Source organism: Sus scrofa, chromosome 9 (genome assembly GCF_054392235.1).
Source record: "Sus scrofa isolate SSC_HxYL_T2T_F1_AM1 chromosome 9, Sscrofa_HxYL_maternal_Yorkshire_Landrace_v2.0, whole genome shotgun sequence".
Taxonomy (NCBI): Eukaryota; Metazoa; Chordata; class Mammalia; order Artiodactyla; family Suidae; genus Sus; species Sus scrofa.
Window position 1 is genome coordinate 113,934,473 of NC_139391.1, and position 21,927 is coordinate 113,956,399.

General features: G+C 39.3%; 1 protein-coding gene and 1 long non-coding RNA gene across 31 annotated transcripts in view; one reads left to right on the forward strand and one right to left on the reverse strand.

Annotated features, from left to right (window-relative positions):
• LOC110255505 (uncharacterized) overlaps positions 1-3,591 on the forward strand; it is a 139,441-nt gene extending 135,850 nt beyond the window's left edge. The window contains exon 4 of the long non-coding RNA XR_014816177.1: positions 1,959-3,591. This is a non-coding gene — a long non-coding RNA (uncharacterized LOC110255505). The remainder of the gene's footprint in view (positions 1-1,958) is intronic.
• Positions 1-21,927, reverse strand: part of LOC146400097 (uncharacterized) — a 70,939-nt gene that overhangs the window by 30,388 nt on the left and 18,624 nt on the right. For 7 of the 30 annotated variants that reach the window (XR_014816163.1, XR_014816164.1, XR_014816165.1 and 4 more), the window contains exons 2-3: positions 21,097-21,188; positions 19,369-19,504 (exon numbers count right to left, since the gene is read on the reverse strand). Coding sequence is in view for 17 of the 30 variants with exons in the window: in XM_084977516.1 (XP_084833642.1) it covers positions 21,126-21,188 (63 nt within the window). In the remaining 13 variants the exon portion in view is untranslated. Of the gene's footprint in view, positions 1-11,762; positions 11,902-19,368; positions 19,505-19,648; positions 20,838-21,096; positions 21,658-21,927 lie in introns of all 30 variants that reach the window. The other 23 variants (XM_084977525.1, XM_084977518.1, XM_084977524.1 and 20 more) reach the window with 10 other exon arrangements.

Here is a 21,927-nt window from a genome sequence, read left to right on the forward strand (position 1 = left end):
GAGGACTCTACATCTATTTGTCCTTCTAATATCTCTGCAGTTCATCATCATTGCTAATAATCCCAAGCCAAAGCAAAGTACAAGACTCATATATTTTATAAAGCACTTTTAAAAAGAGTGTATATCAGCAGAGTTATTATGGTTCATTAGAAACAGCTGCCATGGGAAAAATGCCATACAAATTTGCCAAGTTTCTGAAATTTTTATTTTAAAAGATTCTTTGAATTTTGAACTTTTTGCTGACATTGCCTTGTTTATACTATAGTGGTAGTCATCAGCACTGCAAATGACAGATAGTTATTTGGTTTTGCAAGCCCTCAGTGTGACACCAGAGCTGGATTGGGAAACCATTTTACCTTATTTCTAATCCATCATTTAGACCACAGTGCCACGGGATTTGAATTCCACTTGAAAAAGCTTTGCTTTTTTGTTGGGATTATTATAAAAGATGATGAATTGCAGAGAAATAAAAAGGAAAAGACAGACTAAGCTCTTATGTTGGAGTTCAAAAACAATATTATAAATGCAATCATTTTTAAATTTACAATAGCACAAAGTATGCATGTACTAGATTGATTAAAGAAGCTATAAGCTGGCTGTCAAAGGCTAAGAGCTGTGATGAAACCAAGGTGAAATAACTTTAAAGGGGAAGAAGATATTTTTTCTTCTAAGGGTCACAGCGGCAGCATATGGAAGTTCCCCAGGCAAGGAGTCAAATAAGAGCCACAGCTGCTGACCTACCACAGCCACAGTAACATGGAATCTGAGCCACATCTGCAGCAATGCACAATCCTTAACCCGCTGAATGAGGCCAGAGATCCTCATAGATATTAGTCCAGTTCTTAACCTGCTGAGCTACAATGGGAACTTCTGGGGGAAAAAAAGATTTTATTGGGAGTTGTCTTGTGGTTCAGTGGGTTAAGGATCTGGTGTTGTCAATGCAGCAGCTCAGGATGCTGCTGTGACATGGGTTTCATCCCTGTCCCAGGAACTTCCACATGTTGCAGGTATAGCCAAAAACAAAAAAAACCACCATATTTTATCTTAAAATTTATTTTGGTAATTTATGAATTTAAAAACTGTCTCTTAGAAGAAATTAAGAGCTTATAAATTGTGAGTCAAAAAGAAATCCACATGGACCCCAAGAAAAGGCAGGTAAGAAAAAAAGTTACTATTTCCTCTTAATTCATCTCTTTGTATTTCAAAGTAAAGAGCTCTAGGAAATGAACTTTGATAGACACAGAGATGCTGGTGGTCACTTTACCAGTGTGTGTGTGTACATGTGTGAAGTTAACAAAATTGAAGTGTTTTTGCTTCTCCTAGAAACATTAATTCAGGTCATGAGCTGCTTTAGCGAAGGGCTGCACCTTATACATCTCCTGGTCTAGAAGACTATATGTGGGGCCCCTGTAAATGCCCATCAGGCATCCAAATATTTAAATAAATTTGTTTATAAACAAGCATATAGCATTTTAAAAACTTATACCAAAAAATCTAAGCAACTTTACTACAGATTCCAAAATAAGGATTATGGGTGATTTACATAGAAATATTAACATTGAACAACTGCATTCACTATATAAAGGCATGTCTATGAAAGGACCCTATTGAGAACTTGAGAGACAGAGGTACTCTGTAGGTCATCTAATCGCAAGGTTCCTAAATGTCAGTGTATAACCTGAGTGTGTAAGAAACACCAAGGTGGTTTGAGGACACAGTCCCTGGTCTTCTCCAGCAGATTTGGGGTGGGTACATGAAACTAAGTAATTTTTAAAAGAATTCAGATAATTCTGGTGTGTAGCCAGGCTTAAGAAATAGTGATTTAATCTAGTGGGAAAAATTGAGATCCAGAAAGTTTGCATGCCCTCCCAAAGGTCAACAGGCTTGTTAGAGTCCAGGTCAGCAAATGTTATATCCATGGCTCTTTAAAGACAATAGTCTGCCTGTTCATCTTCCAGGCCAATCCTAGATATTCCTCTGTTGTAACCTGCCTGTATCCTGACTGTATCTCCAGAGACCAATGGAACAACCAGTGAGAAAAACACAAGATTTAGTCAGAAAATCTGAATTCACACCCAGTCACCAACTTCCTAGACTGGCAAGTCAAAATTTTTTGAGACTCAGTCATCTTAAATGTAAAATGGAGATGACAGTTCCTTAAGGACCATTATGAAGATAAAAATGACTGTCCAAAAGAGAATTATTTAAGAACAAAAATGCTAGAACTCTTAAGATGAGGGGGGAAAAAGACAATAGAAGCAGATAAAAATGCCAAGTAAAAACAAAAATGCTAAATTTTAAAATGTTTTCAAATATAAAACATAGCATAAAATAATTTGGAAATTGTACTCAGTTTACTGCAAAAGTAGAAATATCATATCACATTGTTTTATAAATTTATATTAATGCTATTTGTCCTTTAAATTAGACTTAGAAACATTTTAGGTCTATAAAGTATGATAAGGACTACTTTTATTTTTCGTACTTCACAGAGCTTTTAAATTTGGGTGAACTATTAACATTGTAACAAGGAGGTGGGATCAAGATGGTGGAGGACTAAGACATGGCACTCACCTTGTCGCACAAACACTTTAAAAAAAAAGAACAACTACATGTAGAATGACTTGCACAGAACATCTACTGAACGTTGGCTGAAGACCTTAAACTTCCAGAAAGGGCAAGAAGCCCTCCATATCACTGGATAGAGAAATCGGGGCAGGACTAGCACTCCTGAGAGGGAGCTGTGAAAGAGGAAAAGAACCCACACCTTAGGAAGCCACCTAACTGACAGGGAGATCAGCTAAGACAGAGGGACCCCAAAGCCTTGGAGAAAAGCACGGCAGCCAGGCTAAGGAAGGTAAAGCAGAGAGAGAGCCACACAGAGCATCAGTACCATTTCCCAGGACACCACAGCCTGAGATACTCAGAAGGGGGCTGGGCACTGATACTCAAGCTCTTGAGGTCAGTTCCAAGGAGAGGAATAGGGTTTGCTGTGTGGAGAGAGCCTGAGGGGCTAGGGAGCAGTGCACCAAGAGCTGGGGAACAAAGCACCACAGCCGAGAGAAACCAGGAGGAGGACTGTGTTCACAAGAGAAGCAAGGCACCATTGTTGGGGAGGACAAGAGGAAGAGGGGCAGACCACCATAGGATTATCTCTCCTGCCCACTCACAGACTCTCGGAGGGTGAGCCTAAAGGTGGTGACATGCCTCTGGCATGGGCTATGAGTGGTGGTGCCTCCTGAGTAGGCCAAGCAAAATGGGCCACCTCTTGCATGGTCTACAGGTGGCAGGGACAAACCAATCAGAGATGGACATGGTCTGCCACCACTATGGGTCTGCAAAGAGGCACCATGTGCAGCCCCAGTCACCTCAGAGGTCAGTACAGAGGAGGGCACTGCAACACAGCACCACCCACTGTTGCTCTCCAAACAATGCACATTCCCAGCTGCTGTCACTGCCAAATCCCCCAGATGCCACCTAAACCTGCCTGAGGGTCACTTCCACAAACCCAGGACCCTGCAACTAGGAGCAGTATGTACCACATTCCCACAGGTACTGGTTACTAGCCCTTCCCATTGCCTCCATCTCCATGGCACACACAGCCCCTTGTCAAGGGGATAACAGGCTGCATACAGTGAGAGACAGCAAGCACTTAAGCCCTCACACCAAAATACCCAGGAGTATAGTGTCCTCTAAGAGTGCTTATAGTCCTCTAAGACTACAGTAGTTGTTTTCTCTAAACTCACAGAATAAGAACGATATAAGCAAAATGAAGACACTCAGGAACCACCATTCCCAGTTAAAAGAACAGGAGAATTAACCAGAAAGAGCAAATAATGGAACAAATTTTACAGCTAACAGGCACTGAGCTCAAAAAGGAGATAGTGAAAATACTTAAGGAATTAAGGGTGAATTTGAAGGAATATAGAGCAGATATGAATAGTAACGAAGATTACATTAGAAAGGAACTAGAGAAGTTCCCATTGTGGCTCAGTTGTTTTAAAAAAAATGGACTATCTATCTATGAGGACATGGGTTGATCCCTGGCTTTGCTCGGTGGGATAAAGATCCAGCATTGCCATGAGCTGTGGTGTAGGTCACAGATGCAGCTCAGATCCCACATTGCTGTGGCTGTAGCATAAGCTGGCTGCTACAGTTCCAATTTAACCTCTAGCCTGGAAACCTCAATATGGCATGGGTGCAGCCCTAAAAAGACAAAAAAAGGTGAGGGGGGGACTAGAAAATATAAAGAAGAGCCAAGAATAATTAGAAACTTCGTTGTCAGAGACACAAACAGTTTAAGGCACTGAGGAGCAGAATAAATAATGCAGGGAAACAAACTAGTGACTTGGAAGATAGAATAATGGATATCATGAAATCAGGACAGCAGATTGAGCCAAATGAAAAAAAAAAAAGTGAAAACAGTATAAGAGATCTATGGGGTGATGTAAAGTAGGCCAATCTACAGATAATAGGGATTCTGTATGGAGAAGAAAAGGGAGATTGAAAATATATTTGAAGAAATTATGTCTTAAAACTTTACAAATCTAAAAGAAACAGATATCAAGATACAGGAAGCACAGAGGACCCCAAACAGGCCCACACCAAGACATAATAAAAACGGCAATAATTAGAGGATTCTAAAGGCAGCAAAAGAAAAAGAGTTAATTATACCTATCAGTTGATTTCTCTACAGACATACCACAGGCCAGAAGAGAGTGGCAAGATATATTCAAAGTTCTAATAGAAAAATTTGTAGCCTAGAATACTCTACCAAGCAAGAATATCATTTAAAATAGAAGGATAAATAAATTTCTCCAAGAAACAAAAAAAGAGTACAGCCATAATAAACTCATTCTAAAAGAAATACTGAAAGGGCTCCTCTAAATAAAAAATGAGAAATAGGAATGAGAAAAACAATTGCTTAAATAAGCCAGTATACAGATATAAAAGGGGGGGGAACCTATTATAAAAACAATGAAAAACACAATAGAAAAAGGACAAACATGAAGATTTTGAAAAAGGAATTCAAAATCATAAAATGTGGGGAAGGAAAATAAGTAAATCTAGACTTTTTTTTTAGAATGTGTTTGAGCCTATATGACTATCAGGCTAAAAGCAACAGATACAGGAAGGGATTAACACACTTGAAAAAAAGGGAAAACACAAATAAAAAGCAAACATTACATTCACAAAAACTAAAGAGGACACAAGCATAAAATAAGAGGAAATCATCCAACCAAAAAAAGGAACAAAGCAGAAACTGAATAGGAAAACAAGGTTTAAAATGGCAATAAATACGTATTTATCAATAATTACCTTAAATTTCAATAGACTGAATGCTCCAATCAAAAGACATAGAGTGGCAGACTGAATTAACAAAACAGCCTACCACACCTACAGTTAACTAATCTATGTACAAAGGAGGTAAGAATATACAATGGAGAATAAACAGCCCCTTCAATAAGTGGTGCTGGGAAAACTGGACAGCTACATGTAAAAGAATGAAATTAGAACACTCTCTAACACCATACACAAAAATAAACTCAGAATGAATTAAAGAGCTAAATGTAAGACCAGATACTATGACAGTCTTAGAGGAAAACAAAGGCTGAACACTCTGACATAAACCACAGAAATATCTTCTCATATCCACCTCCTTGAGTAACAACAATAAAAACAAAAACAAATGGTATCTAATTAAAAAGTTTGTGCACAGCAAAGGAAACCCTAAACAAAATAAAAAGAAAACCCACAGAATGAAAGAAAATATTTGCATATGAATTGACTGACAAGGGATTAATCTCCAAAATTTATAAACACCGTCTGCAGTTCAATACCAAAAAAACAGCCCCATCCAAAAATGGGCAGAAGATCTAAACAGACAATTCTCCAAAGAAGACATACAGATGGCCAAAACATGAAAAGGTGTTCAACATCACAATTATCAGAGAAATGCAAATCAAAACCACTACGAGGTGCCACCTTACACCAGCCAGAATGGCCATCATCCAAAAGTCTACAAACAATAAATGCTGGAGAGGATATGGAGAAAAGAGAACCCTATTACACTCTTGGTGGAAATGTAAATTGGTGCAACCACTGTGGAGAACAGTACGGAGATTCCTCAGAAAAACTAAACATAGAACTACCATTTGATCCAGCAATCCCTCTCCTGGGCATCTATCCAGAGAAAAACCATGACTCAAAAAGATACATGTACTCCAATGTTCATTGCAGCACTATATACAATAGCCTAGATATGGAAACAACCTAAATGTCCATCAAAAGAGGAGTGGATCAAGAAGATGTGGTACATATATATACACAATGGAATCTATTAGTCATTAAAAGGAAAGAAATAACGGCATTTGCAGCAACATGGATGGATCTAGAAATTATCATGCTAAGTGAAGTCGGTCGGACAATGAGACACCAACACCAAATGCTATCACTTCCATGTGGAATCTAAGAAAAGGACATAATGAACTTCTTTGAAGAACAGATACTGACTCACAGACTTTGAAAAACTTATGGTTTCCAAAGGAGACAGGTTGGGGGGGTTGCACTGAGGGTTTTGGATAGAAATTCTATAAAATTTGGTTCTGATGATCATTGTAGAACTATAAATGTAGTAAAATTCACTGAGTAATGAGTGAAAAAAAAATTAAAAAATTGAAAAGAAGAGCCTACAATATGCTGTCCACAAGAGACTCACCTTAGGACAAAGAACACATATAAACTATAAGTGAGGAGGTGGGAAAAGATATTTCATGCCAATGGAAAATACAGGAAAGCAGGAGTTGTAATACTCATAACAGACAAAAATCAACTTTTTTTTCACTATTTTTTTTGTCTTTTTGCCTTTTCTAGGGCCGCTCCCATGGCATATGGAGGTTCCCAGGCTAGGGATCTAATTGGAGCTGTAGCCACCGACCTATGCCAGGGCCACAGCAACAAGGGATCTGAGCTGTGTCTGCAACCTACACCACAACTCACAGCAATGCCGGATCCTTAACCCACTGAGAAAGGCCAGGGATCTAACCCGCAACCTCATGGTTCCTAGTCAGATTCATTAACCACTGCACCGTGACGGGAACTCCCAAAATCAACTTTAAATTGAAGGCCATAAAGAAAGACAAAAACACTAATGATAAAAGGATCCATTCAAGAAGAGGATATTAAACTCATCAATATATAAGCCCCTAATATAGAAGCACCCCATTACATACAACAAATACAGATATAAAAGGAGAAGTTAATGGAATTACAATAATAGTAGGAAAATTTAACACCCCCTCACATCAATGGACAGATCCTCTAGACATAAAATCAGTAAGGCAACAGATGTCCTAAATGACAAAATAGAAAACTTAGACTTCACTGACATTTTCATAACATCCAAAAAAATTAGAATATACATTTTTTTCAAGTGCACATAGAACATTCTCAAGGACTGAACACATACTGGGACACAAAACTAACCTCAACAAATTTAAGAGTATAGAAGTTATTTAAGGTGTCTTCTCTGACCACAATGGCATAAAACTAGAAATCAACAACAAGAAAAGAAATGAGAAAAAACTGACTACATAGAAATTAAACAACATGCTACTGAAAAACCAATGGGTCAGAGTTCCCATCATGGCTCAGTGGTTGATGAATCAGACTGGTAACCATGAGGTTGTGGGTTCTATCCCTGGCCTCGCTCAGTGAGTTAGGGATTCAGCATTGCCGTGAGCTGTGGTGGCTCAGATCCCAAGTTGCTATGACTGGGGTGTAGGCCGACAGCTATAGCTCCAATTGACCCCTAACCTGGGAGGCTTCATGTGCCACAAGTGCAGCCCTAAAAAGACAAAAGACAAAAAAACCAATGGCTTAATGAGGAAATCAAAAGGTAAATTAAAAATACCTTGAGACAAGTGAAAATACAACCATTCAAAATCTGTGGGATGCCGCAAAAGCCATGCTTAGAGGGAAGTTCATGGTCAGGCCTCTCCTCAAAAAAGTAGAAAAATATCAAATCAACAACTTGACCCACCACCTAAATGAATTAGAAAAAGAATTTAAAAAAAACCCACAGTCATCAGAAGGAAGGAAATCATAAATATCAGAAAGGAAATCAATAAAATAGAGATTAAAAAAATAGAAAAAAAATCAATAAAACCAAGATGTGGTTCTTGAAAGAGTAAACAAAATTGACAAACCTCTGGCCAGACTCACCAGGAAAAGGAGAGAAAGAATTCAAACGAAATAAGAAATCTCAATGGATACTGCAGAAATACAAAAAAACCATAAGAGAATACTAAGAAAAATTATATGCCAACAAACTTGACAACCTAGAAGAAATGGACAACTTTTTAGAGAGATACAGCCCGCCAAAACTGAATTTAAAAAAAAAATAGATCAGCTGAACAGACCTATCACTAGAAATGAAATTGAATATGTCATAAAAACACTCCATACAAACAAAAGTCCAGGACCAGATGGCTTCACAGGTGAATTCTACCAAACATACAAAGAACTTTAAGGAGGATGGGTATAACTTCTCCAAAATGTTGAAGAAGCAGGAACACTCCTAAAGACATTCTATGAAGCCACCATTACCCTAATACTAAAACCAGACAAAGATAATGATATGCCACTATCTTTGGTGAATATAGACACAAAAATTCTCAATATTTTAGCCATATGAATACCACACCATATAAAAAAAGATCATACACCAAGTGAGATTCATCCCAAGTTCACAAGGATGGTTCAACACATATACATCAATCAACATCATATACCACGTTAACAAAAGGAAAGTCAAAACCCACATGATCACCTCAACAGATGCAGAAAAAGCATTTGACAAAGTCCAATATCCATTCATGATAAAAAAAAAAAAAGCTCTCACCAAAGTGGGTATAGAGGGAACATACCGTAACATAATCAAAGCCATTTATGACAAACCCACAGCAAATATAATACTCAATGGAGAACAGCTGAAAGCCTTCCCACAAAAATCTGGATCAAGACAAGGAAGCCCACTCTCACCATTTTATTCAACCTAGTATTGGAAGTCCTAGCCACAACAATCAGACATACAAAAGAAAGAAAAGGTATCCAAACTTGGAAGAGAAGGAAAACTGTCACTCTATGCAGATGACATGATACTGTATTTATAAAACCCCTAAGGACGCCACACAAAAACTACTCAAATTGATTAACGAACTCAGCAAAGTAGCAAAACAGAAGCTTAACATTCAGAAATTGGCTGCATTTCTGTGTACTAACAATGAAATACTATGCTCTGGTTTTTCTTCAGATCAAATAAATCTTTTGCCTTTTACTAACAGTGAAATATGAGAAAAGGAGTATAAAAAAAACTCTTTAAAATCACACCCAAAAAATTAAATACCCATGAATAAACCTGACCAAAGAGGTGAAAGACTTATATGCTGAGAACTATAAAACATTAATCAAGGAAATTAAAGAGTATTCAAAGAAATGGAAAGATATCACATGCCCTGGGTTGGAAGAAATTAATATCATATAAATGGCAATTCTACTCAAAGCAAACTACAGATACAATGCAATATCTATCAAATTACCCATGACATTTTTCACAGAATTAGAACAAACAATCCAAAAATTTATATGGAACCATAAAAGACCCAGAATTGCCAAAGCAATCCTGAGGAACAAAACCCACCAGACTTTAGGCAATATTCCAAAGCTACAGTAATCAAGACTGTGGTACTGGTACCAAAACAGACATACATACCAATGGAACAGAATAGAGAACCCAGAAATAAACCCAGACACCTATGGCCAGTTAATCTTTGACAATGGAGAGAAGAACATAAAATGAGGAAAAGATAGTCTTTTCAGCAGATGATGCTGGGAAACCTGGATAGCTGCATGTAAATCAATGAAACTAGAACACACGCTCATACCACGCACAAAATTAAACTCAAAATGGCTTAAAAACTTAAGACACCATAAAACTCCTAAAAGAGAGCATAGGCAAAACAGTCTCTGACAGCAGCCATACAAATGTTTTCTTAGGCCAGTCTCCCAAGGCAATAGAAATAAAAATAAACCAATGGGACCTAATCAAACTTAAAAGCTTTTGCACAGCAAAGGAAACCATTAAAAAAGAAAAAAAGACAGAGTTCCCTTAGTGGCTCAGTGGAAATAAATCCAACTAGTAACCACAAGGTTGTGGGTTTGATCCCTGGCCTCACTAAGTTGGTTAAGGATCTGGCATTGCTGTGAGCTGTTGTGTAGGTCACAGACGTGGCTCGGATCTGATGTTGCTATGGCTGTGGTGTAGGCCAGAGGCTACAGCTCTGATTGGACCCCTAGCCTGGGAACTTCCGTATACCTCGAGTGTGGCCCTAAAAAAAAAAAAAAAACAAAACCTAAGGAATGGGAGAAAATAGTTTCAAACAACACAACTGACAAGGGCTTACTCTCCAAAATATACAAACAACTTATACAACTCAACAGCAAAAAAACAATCCAGTTGAAAAATGGGCAGAAGACCTAAATAGACATTTCTCCAAAGAGGACATACAGACAGCCAATAGGCACATGAAAAAATGCTCAACATCACTAATTATTAGAGAAATGCAAATCAAAACTACAGTACGATACCACCTCACACTGTTCAGAAGGGCCATCATTAGTAAGTCTACAAGTAACAAATGCTGTAGAGGGTATAGAGAAAAGGGAACCCTCCTTCAATGTTGGTGGGAATGTAAATTGGTAAAACCACTATGGAAAACAGTATGGAGGTACCTCAGAACACTAAAACTACCAGATAATCCAGCAGTCCTACTCCTGGGCATATATATAGACAAAACTTTCATTGAAAAAGACACATTCACACATAGGTTCACTGAAGCACTATTCACTATAGTCAAGACATGGAAACAACCTAAATGTCCATCAACAGAGGAATGGATTAAGAAGATGTGGTACAGGGAGACGGGATTAAAATGGTGGAATAGAAGGACTGGAGCTCAACTTCTCTCCTAAAAACAACAAAATTTACAACTAAATGCTGAGCAATCTTCAACCAAATGGACCAGAAACTTTCAAAAAGATATCCTACTCCAGAAGACAAAAAGGAAGCAACATAAAGAAGTAAGAGGGGTGATGATATAAGCAACCCCATATCTCCTGGGTGGGAAGCCCCACAGACTGAAAACTAACTGGTTCACAGAGACACACCTACGGAAGTGAGAGTTCTGAGCCCCAAATAAAACTCTCACATGTGGGGACCTAGCACTGGGAGAGCCCCTGGAGCATCTGGCATTGAAGACCAGTGGGGCTTCTGTGAGGAGCTCCACGGGACTGGGGGAAACAGAGACCCCATTATTAAAAGGTGCACACAGACTTTCACATGCACTGGGTCCCAGAGCAAAGCAATCTCCATAGGAATCTGGGTCAAACCTGACTGCAGTTCTTGGAGGACATCCTGGGGAAACAGGGGTAAATGTGTCTTGTTGTGAGGGAAGGACATTAGAAGCAAAGCTCTTGGGAATACTCAGCAGTGTGCCTTTCTCTGGAGGTGGCCATTTGGGGAAAATATGGCCCCACCCATCAGCACTGAGAAGCCCCAAGCCAAACAACAACCCAGGTGGGATCACAGCCCCACCCATCAGTAAACAGGCTGCCTAAAGACAACCCAGGCATACAGCTAGCCCTAATCTCATCCCAGAGGCAAAGCCCCACTCACCAGAGGGATAGGAATCAGCTCCACTTACCAGTGGGCAGGCATCAGTCCTTCCCAGCAGGAAGCTTACAGCAAGCCACCATACCAACTTCAGCCACAAGGGGGGCAGACGCCAGAAGTAAGAGAGGCTACAAATCTATTATCTGTAAGAAGGTCACCACACCAAAAACCTATAAAAATGAAAAGATGGAGAACTATAACTCAGATCAGGGAGAAAGAAAAAAACCCAGAAAAACAGCTAAGTGATTAGGAGATTCTCAGCCTCCAGGAAAAAGACTTCAGACTGTTGATGCTGACGATGATGCAAGACATTGGAAATAAACTGGAGGCAAAGATGGATAACTTACAGGAAACACTGAACAAAGAGATACAAGATATAAAACTTAAGAGATGCAAAGTACAGTAACTGAAATAAAAAATTCACTAGGAGCAGCTAACAGCAGAATACAGAAGGCAGAAGAACAAATAAGCAAAGTGGAGGACAGATTAGTAGAAATTACGAATGCAGAACAGAAAAGAGAAAAAAGATTGAAAACAAATGAGAGTCTCAGAGAACTCTGGAACAATGTTAAACACACCAACATCCGTATCATAGGGGTGCAAGAAGGAGATGAGAGAAGGGGACAAAAAATATTCCAAGAGATCACAGCCAAAAACTTCCCTAACATGGGAATGGAACCAGTCACTCAAATCCAGGAAGTGCAATGAGTACCATATAAAATAAACCCAAGGAGGAACACCCTGAGACACATATTAATCAAACTGACCAAAATTAAAGACAAAGAGAAAAATACTGAAAGCAGCTAGGGAAAAGAAACAAATAACATACAAGGGAATCCCGATAAGGTTATTGGAAGATTTTTCAGCAGAAACTCTGCAGGCCAGAAGGGAGTGGCATGATATACTTAACGTGATAAAAGGAAAAAACCTCCAAGATTAATTTACCCAGCAAGGATCTCGTTCAGATTTGAAGGAGAAATCAAAAGCTTCACAGATAAGCAAAAGCTAAGAGAACTCAGCAACACTAAACCAGCTTTACAATAAATACTAAAGGAACTTCTCTAGACAGAAAAGAAAAGGCCACAACAGGAAACAAAAATACCACAAATGACAAGGCTCACCAGTAAAGGTATATATACCATAAAGATATGAAATCATCCACGCACAATTATACCACCAAAATCAGAAATCATGAGGAGGGTACAAATGCAGGACACTGGAAATGCACTTGCAATTAATAGACCAACAACTTAAAACAATCTCACATATATATAGACTCCTATATCAAAACTTCAGAATAACTGCAAACCAAAAATCTACAATTGATACACAAACAAGAAAAATTAACTCAAATACAACACTAAAGATAGTCATCAGATCAGAAGAGGAGAGAACAAGAGAAGAAGGGAAGAAAAAAGATCAACAAAAACAAATCCAAAGCAATTAATAAAATATCAGTAAGAACACACATCAATAATTACCTTAAATGTTAATGGACTAAATGCCCCAACCAAAAGACATAGACTGGCTGAATGGATACAAAAACAAGACCCATATATACGCTGTCTTCAAGAGACCCACTTCATTTCTAGGGACACATACAGATTAAAAGCGAGAGGATGGAAGAAAATATTCCATGCGAATATGTGAATGGGGTTCAAAAGAAAGCTGGACTAGCAATACTCATAGCAGACAAAATAGACTTTAAAATGAATATTTTAAGGGACAAGGAAGGTCCCTACCTAATGATCAAAGGATCAATCCAAGAAGAAGATATAACAATTGTAAATATCTACTCACCCAACATAGGTTCACCACACTAAGGCAACTGCTAACAACCTTAAAAGGACAAATTGACAATAACACAATCATAGTGGGGGACTTTAACACCTCACTTACAGCAATGGACAGATCATCCAGACAAAAAAATCAATAAGGAAACACTGGCCCTCAGTGAAGCATTAGACCAGATGGACTTAACAGTTATTTATAGGACATTCCATCCAAAAGTAAGAGAATAACCATCGCATCTAAAAGAAAATACCTAGGAGTAAAGCTACCTAAAGAGACAAAAGACCTGTTTTGTGAAAACTATAAGACACTGATGAAAGAAATCAAAGATGACACAAAGAGATGGAAAGACATACCATGCTCTTGGATGGGAAGAGTCAATACTATCAACATGACTATATTACCTAAGGCAATCTACAAATTTACTGCAATCCCTATCAAATTACCAAGGACATTTTTCACAGAACTCGAACAAAATATTTTAAAGTTTGTTCAGAAGCACAAAAGACCCAGAATAGCCAAAGACATCCTGAAAAACGAAAATGGAGCTGGAGGAATCAGGCTCCTGGACTTCAGACTATGCTACAAAGCAGCAATCATCAAAACCATATGGTACTGACACAAAGACAGAACTATAGATCAATGGAATGGGATAGAAAGCCCAGAATTAAACCCATGCATCTACAGCCAACTAAGCTATGACAAAGGAGGCAAGAATATACAATGGAGAAAAGACAGCCTGTTCAATAAGTGGTGCTGGGAAAACTGGACAGCTACGTGGAAAAGCATGAAATTAGAACACTCTCTAACACCATACACAAAAATAAACTCAAAATGGATTAAAGACCTAGGTATAAGACTAGACACTATAAAACTCCTAGAGGAAAACAGGCCAAACACTCTCTGACATAAACGACAGCAACATCTTCTCAGATCCACCTGTTAGAGTATTGACAATGAAAACAAAAATAAACAAATGGGACCTAATCAAACTTAAAAGTTTATGCACAGCAAAGGAAACCCTAAACAAAATGAAAAGACAACCCACAGAATGGAAGAAAATCTTTACAATGAATCAACTGACAAGGGATTAATCTCCAAAATTTATAAACACCTTCTGCAGCTCCATACCAAAAAAAAACAAACAACCCCATCAAAAAATGAGCAGAAGAGCTAAACAAACAATTCTCCAAAGAAGACATACAGATGGCCAAAAAACACATGAAAAGATGTTCAACAACACTCATTATTAGAGAAATGCAAATCAAAACCACTATGAGGTACCACCTGACACCAGCCAGAATGGCCATCATCCAAAAATCTATAAACAGTAAGTGCTAGAGAGGGTGTGGAGAAAAACGAACCCTATTACACTGTTGGTGGGAATGTAAATGGGTGCAACCACTGTGGAAAACAGTATGGACATGCCTCAGAAAACTAAACATAGAACTACCATTTGATCCAGCAATCCCACTCCTGGGCATCTATCCAGAGAAAACCATGACTCGCAAAGACACATGTACTCCAGTGTTCATTGCAGCACTACATACAATAGCCAAGACATAGAAACAACCTAAATGTCCATCGAGAGAGGAGTGGATCAGGAAGACGTGGTACATATACACAACGGAATATTACTCAGCCATTAAAAGGAATGAAATACTGGCATTTTTAGCAACATGGATGGACCTAGAAATGATCATGCTAAGTGAAGTCAGCCATACAATGAGACACCAACATCAAATGCTTTCACTGACATGTAAAATCTGAAAAAAGGACACAATGAACTTCTTTGCAGTATAGATACTGACTCACAGACTTTGAAAAACTTATGGTTTCCAAAGGAGACAGTGAAGAACTTATGGTTTCCAAAGGAGACAGTGAAAAACTTATGGTTTCCAAAGGAGACAGTTTGGGGGGTGGGGGGATGCGCTGGGGTTGTGGGATGGAAATCCTATAAAATTGGGTTGTGATGATCATTGTACAACTATAAATGCAATAAACTCATTAAGTAATTTTAAAAAGATGTGGTATATATACACAATGAAATACTACTCAGCTATAAAATGAACAAAATAATGCCATTTGCAGCAACATGAATGGAACTAGAGATTCTCATACTAAGTGAAGTCAGAAAGAGACAAATACCATATGATATCACTTATATCTGGAATCTAATATATGGCACTTATAGAAAAGAAAACATCTATATCTATATACCTATATCTATATATCTGTATCTATGTCTATATCTATAGAAAATAAACAGCCTCAACATTGGGAACAGCCTTGTGGTTGCCGAGGGGGAGGGTGTGGAATGGACTGGGAGCTTAGGGTTAGTAAATGCAAACTATTGCATTTGGAGCGGATAAGCAATGAGCTCCTGCCATATAGCACAGAGAACTGTATCTAATCACTTGTGATGGAATATGATGGAGTAAAATGTGAGAAAAAGAATGTTTATGTATGTATAACTGGATCACTTTGCTGTACAGCAGAAATTGACAGAACACTGTAACTCAACTATAATAAAAATTTTTTTAAACAATTTAAAAAGGTATAAAAACATGAAAATAAGTTTAAATTTTAAAAATTTAAACATTGATAATGGGATTATTTAATGGTGTCAGACATCTAACATATTTAATGCTAAACTTCAATTGAAAAAAGTTGTTACATTTTAGAAAACATGATAATTTCAAACAAGAAGAGACTTCAGTTTTTTTGCCCTCAGCTTTCTACCTCTTCTTTCCAATGAGTGGTTCACTAAGGAGTCCTCTCCCAAAGCATTTTCAGTGGCCAAATAAGTTTTAAAATGTCCGCTTGATTGTAAATCTGCCCCTTGGTTTCCCAAGGCAGATTAGCAAAATAAGGTGCTGAGAAGCCCTGTGATATACTTTCTCTGACATTTGACCATGGATTCCTGTGTTTACTGAATGGTCCTTACTGTCCCCCAAGGTCATTCTCTCCCACTGCCCTGCCTGCATAGTAGGTTCCAGATTCTTGCAAATTCATGGACTGGCAAAATTTCCCCTGAATTTGGGGGTTGACAGGGTAGGAAATTTTCATCCCATTAAAACGTGAAAATTAACTTTAGTTTTAGGAAGCAAACAACAACAAAAAGCTAGGCAGAATTTAAAAAAAAAACACGTATGTGAAACATTTCTGGAAACTTCAGACTGTTCTATAAACAGATATGTTATTTTTAGAGTGATCCCTAGAGAAAGGAAATAAACTTCCATTAATGAAAAAAGTAGCCTTGGAGTTCCCATTGTGGCTGAGGGGGGGTTACAGACCCGACTAGTACCCATGAGGATGCAGGTTTGATCCCTGGCCTCGCTCAGTGGGTTAAAGATCTGGCATTGCCATGAGCTGTGGTGCAGGATCTGGCATGGCTTCGATCTGGCGTTGTTGTAGCTATGGCATAGGCTAGCAGCTGCAGCTCCAATATGACCCCTAGCCTGGGAACTTCCATATGCCACACGTGCAGGAAAAAAAAAAAAGAAAAAAGAAAAAAAAAAGTAGCCTTTTTCATAGCAAATAATTCTACACTCCTTCTTCATATACAAATAGGAAGTACCTCCTGGAATTCTTTAAGCAACCTGCCCCCGTAGAGTGTTTTCTCTCTGCATCCTCCAACAAGGTATCTGAGCTCCAGAGGAGACTATAGATGCAGCTGTTCCCGCAGGCTCTGCCTCCTTCCCCATGGGCCATCCCAGAAGGCCCTTCCTGGTCGGGGATTTACAGGCAGCCACACTCCTTGGACCCATTGGTGAAATAACTCAGCCTCCTTAACACACCACCAATAGCATATTTCTTATACAGTTTAAAGAGAAGCTCTTAGGACATTTGAAAATACAATTCAGAGAAAATATTGACTTAGCAGCTGTTTAGTGGATATTTTTTAATATAAGATTCACTTTGCACCCGATAATTTATTTTTATTCCTGACTGACTCAGAACTATGCAAATATAGTCATAAAAAATGAGCAGTGAGCCCCAGTGGTGCCCTTGAGCTTGGCTTTGTGGAAAGAGCCCAGGAAGAGGTATCTATTAGGTGTTTTGTTTTAGGCACTGTAGAGGCTGAGAAAAAAAGGCACTTTTCCAACCTAGGATCTAGGCTTCACTCAATGGAGCTGAAGGCCAGAAGGGTTGTAATTATTTCATCACCTTCCTTAGGGGAGAGTTGTTCAGAGACACTTAGATGACTTCTCAACAAATTGGAACTTGCAAGCTTGGAGCATAACCCTGAGGACCCAGGGGTGCTAAGAGCCAAGGACATACAGATCATGATTAAGGTCAGCCATACCCAGAGCTTTCTAAGGTCTGACACTGAAACCACTTTCCCCAAAGTCCAATTCATGCTTCAGAATTAAATGAATCATTCCCTGCTTGGGTGGCTTTCCCTGCATCCCTTGAGCACTGCACAAAACACAAAGCCCCTCGTGTCACTAATCCAGTACCAATTAACCCATTCCCTTTCCTTCCTTCCCTCTTATCCTCCCTCCAATCACCTGTCCCTGGGTCACCTGCAAGCCTCCAAATTCCACCGTGAATAAACACCTGTTCATCTTGAACCTTTTTGTAGAACATATCTTCTGCCTACTTGTCTGGACACAATACCTGTTTCTCTGGCCTGGATTTCCCCCAAGGCTGCCCTTAGGAAAACCTCTTCTCCTTTAAAGCCGCCTTACCCAGTAAGACCACAGTAACCTGTGGGCTGTGAGGTTAGCCTCCCAGTTCAAGGAGAATGCTGGACCTCAGCTCATAGCCCAGGGCCCATTTGGACGACGCCTGTTCTCAAAGTGTCTTAACTAATTGTGCTCCCATGACCTCTGCCTTCACCCTGCTTTTCTAAATGTGTCCACAAAGACTCCTTTGGAAATTTTAATGTAAACAGCCCACTCCCCAGCCACAAACTCTTGGCCCTCCAGCTGTCACTGCTTGACCTCTCTCACTTCTCTTCTTGGTGCTACTGAGCCTCTTCTTCCTCACCCTGCCTCTTACCTAAGGTGGCCACCCCGAGATCAGCAGGCAGCCCCCCGCGCTGCACCCTTCCCAGTAGCCACGAGCCCACCACGCTCCTCCTCGTCTGCCCTGGAGTCCACTCTTCTCCCTGCCATCTTGTTTTTCCGCCCTACCTGCAAAACCTTTGTTTCCAGGAAAGCAATTTCATCCACATTCTACCAAAATCCCATTTGCCAAAGACATTGACAAAGAACAGTCACAATTTTTAAAGAAGTATGTTGAAAAACCTTCAAGTTCCATGGAAGCTACAAGCATTGTGAAGTACAGTCATTGTTAAAGCCTGTCTGATGTGCATATTAATTATTTATATGAAAATGAGTTCCATTGCTCTTATCACAAATTCTGAATTACGTGCATAATAAAGTGGGATTGCTCAAGAAAACAGACAAAAGCTTAAGCACAAATCCTATATTTTAACATCTTTCATGCAGCAGGTTAGTGAGCAGCTTCAAGATTAACCAACTATTTGAAAAACATTTCATTTCCTCCAAACGCACACAATGCTCAATCTACTTAAAAATGGTTTGGATGGCCTGACCTAACAGCCACTGTAGCTGTTCTGCACCTTTCCCAAGGCCTGCTATGTTTACCACATCGATGTAAGAATGTTCATCAAGAAGAGAAAATCTGGGAATGGTTAAAAAATGTGGATGACTTCCTTAAAGGACAATATTTCTAGTTTCTCTATTTCAACAGTATTCCAAGTATGTGGAAACATGGCTATCAAATTGAACTGGCATCTCCAATAAAGCCTAGAAATGTTTATCCAGTAGTCAACTCACTCAGCATGTTCCTCTGTCCAGGAAAATGATACTTACATGCAAATTGTAGTCTTGCCGAATTTTGACCAAGCAATCTCTCAAATCAGGAATCTCCATTTCTTCCTTAATAGGGTGAATCCGTAGAACTGGGTCAGCATGCTGCCTATGTTGTTCACCAAGCCAGTAATAAATGCTACAAGACACCAGGTAAAAACAACATATCAGCAAGGTAGCTAATGCAATCTTAGTCTGAAAGTAATTCACAGAAAAAGGTATTTCCTTTAAGTAAGTGTCAAAACTGTTTGAATTTTTAACCCCCCCCCCCACAAGAACTAACCTTCCTTTACTTTCCTTAAAGGAGTAGCTACATGAGAAGAGATAAAACAAATGAGTTGGAGAACAAATGATCCCTTCAGAATATAGTCCATGAGATCAAAGGGAGGCAATGGGGATTTACTGAGAATTTACTATGGCTCAGCTATCATAAACTTTTCTCCAATATTCCGCAATGTGGGAGTACTATTTATTCCCATTTTTCAGAAACAGAAAATGGGGACATTAACTAATTCATCACAGGTCCACCTAGCTAGCAATTTTCAAACCCAAATTCAAAGTCAGACCAGGCTCAGGTTTACCATGTGCTTCATTAACCCTACTTTGCCTCCTTAAAGTCCTTAAACTACCCCTCAGTCATGCTGAACTAGATCCTCAAAGATAGTCAAATACATACGTGCATGTAACTGCCTTAATCTGAAAGTGACCTGAATAACACCAGCTTCTTGTATGCAGAAGTTCCTGGGCCACAGAAGGAACTGAGCCACAGCAGTGACAAGAGCCATAGCAGTGACAACACCAAGTCCTTAACTGCTAGGTCACAGGGAATCCTTGTATCTCTTATTTAAAAACAATCAGCAGTTTCTAGAGCTTGAAAATCTTGAAATAGGATTTCCCATCATAGCGCAGCAGAAACGAATCCAACTAAACCATGAGGTGGTGGGTTCAATCCCTAGCCTCACTCAGTGGGTTAAAGATCTGGCATTACCATGAGCCGTGATGTAGGTCACAGATGCGGCTCAGATCTGGCGTGGCTGTGGCGTAGGCTGGAAGCGGTAGCTCCAGTTAGACCCCTAGCCTGGGAACCTCCATATGCTGCTGGTGGTGTGGCCCTAAAAAGAAAAAAAAAAAAAAGAAAGAAAGAAAAGGAAAAGGAAAAAAGAAAATCTTGAAATAGATAAGCCTTTCATCGTACCAAAACATAAAAAAAGAAGGGGAATGATTTTAAATCATGACCACTAGTTTCTGAATCTTATCTGTATCTTCAAAAGAGGACTTCTGTTACTGTTAGGTAACTGCTTTTGTTTCTTTCCAAAATGGGAGACCCAAGGCAAATGGTCAAAAGGAAGCAACAAATATACACTCTTGGTGTTGTACTGATAAAACAGGGCAGGAGGGAGTTCCTGTCGTGGCGCAGTGGTTAACAAATCCGACTAGAAACCATGAGGTTGTGGGTTCGATCCCTGGCCTTGCTCAGTGGGTTAAGGATCCGGTGTTGCCGTGAGCTGTGGTGTAGGTCACAGATATGGCTCGGATCCTGTGTTGCTCTGGCTCTGGGGTAGGCCAGTAGCTACAGCTCCGATTAGACCCCTAGCCTGGGAACCTCCATATGCTGCGGGAGCAGCCCTAGAAAGGGGAAAAAGACAAAAAAAATAAATAAATAAATAAATAAAATAAAAAAAAAAAAAAGAACAGGGCAGGAAAGACAAACTAAACACTACAGTAGCAAACCTCCAAATATGGTCCACATCCAGTAATGGTCATAGGTTTCCATAAAGAGACTGAGTAAGGGCTAGACTACACACTTTCAAAATAAAGGTCTCCTGTATACAAAAAAAAAACAAAATCAAAACTTTTATTCCATTTATTCCACTTGGGTGCAGTGGGTAAACATAGGCTTCACAGGAGCACAGTTAATCGCATCAGGTCAACGTTGTGCTTTTTATCAAGTTCAGGTACTAGGAAGTGATGAGGCTCCAGGCTTGCCTGTACAGGAAGAGTATTGGAAATCGTTACTATGTACCTGGCCTATTATTATTACAGATACTTCACCATATTTTCAACCCAGTGCCTCTTGAGGTGATTCTTACTGTAGGTACAACTGGCAAAATTGAGAGAAAAAAGTTATGATCACAGATGGCTTTTCTGCTTATGTGGTTTATCGATGGAATATAAAATCAGATTTGGGAATTCCTGTGGTGGCAGAGTGGTAACAAATCTGACTAGAATCCTTGAACAAGGGTTTGATCCCTGGCCTTGCTCAGTCGGTTAAGGAGCCGGCATTGCCGTGAACTGTGGTGTAGGTCACAGATGTGGCTCAGATCTGGCATTGTTGTGTCTGTGGCATAGGCCAGCAGCTGTAGCCCCAATTCAGCCCCTAGACTGGGAACTTTCATATGGCACTGGTGCAGCCCAGAAAAAAAAATAGACAAAATAAATAAATAAAATACAATCAGATCTTCTTAGAGTTTCCTCATCATCCTGCTCCTTGGCAAATTCAATTGTTTTATCAACATCATGTAACTCCTCCATGATCATCTTCAGGACACTTCGGCTGTTACC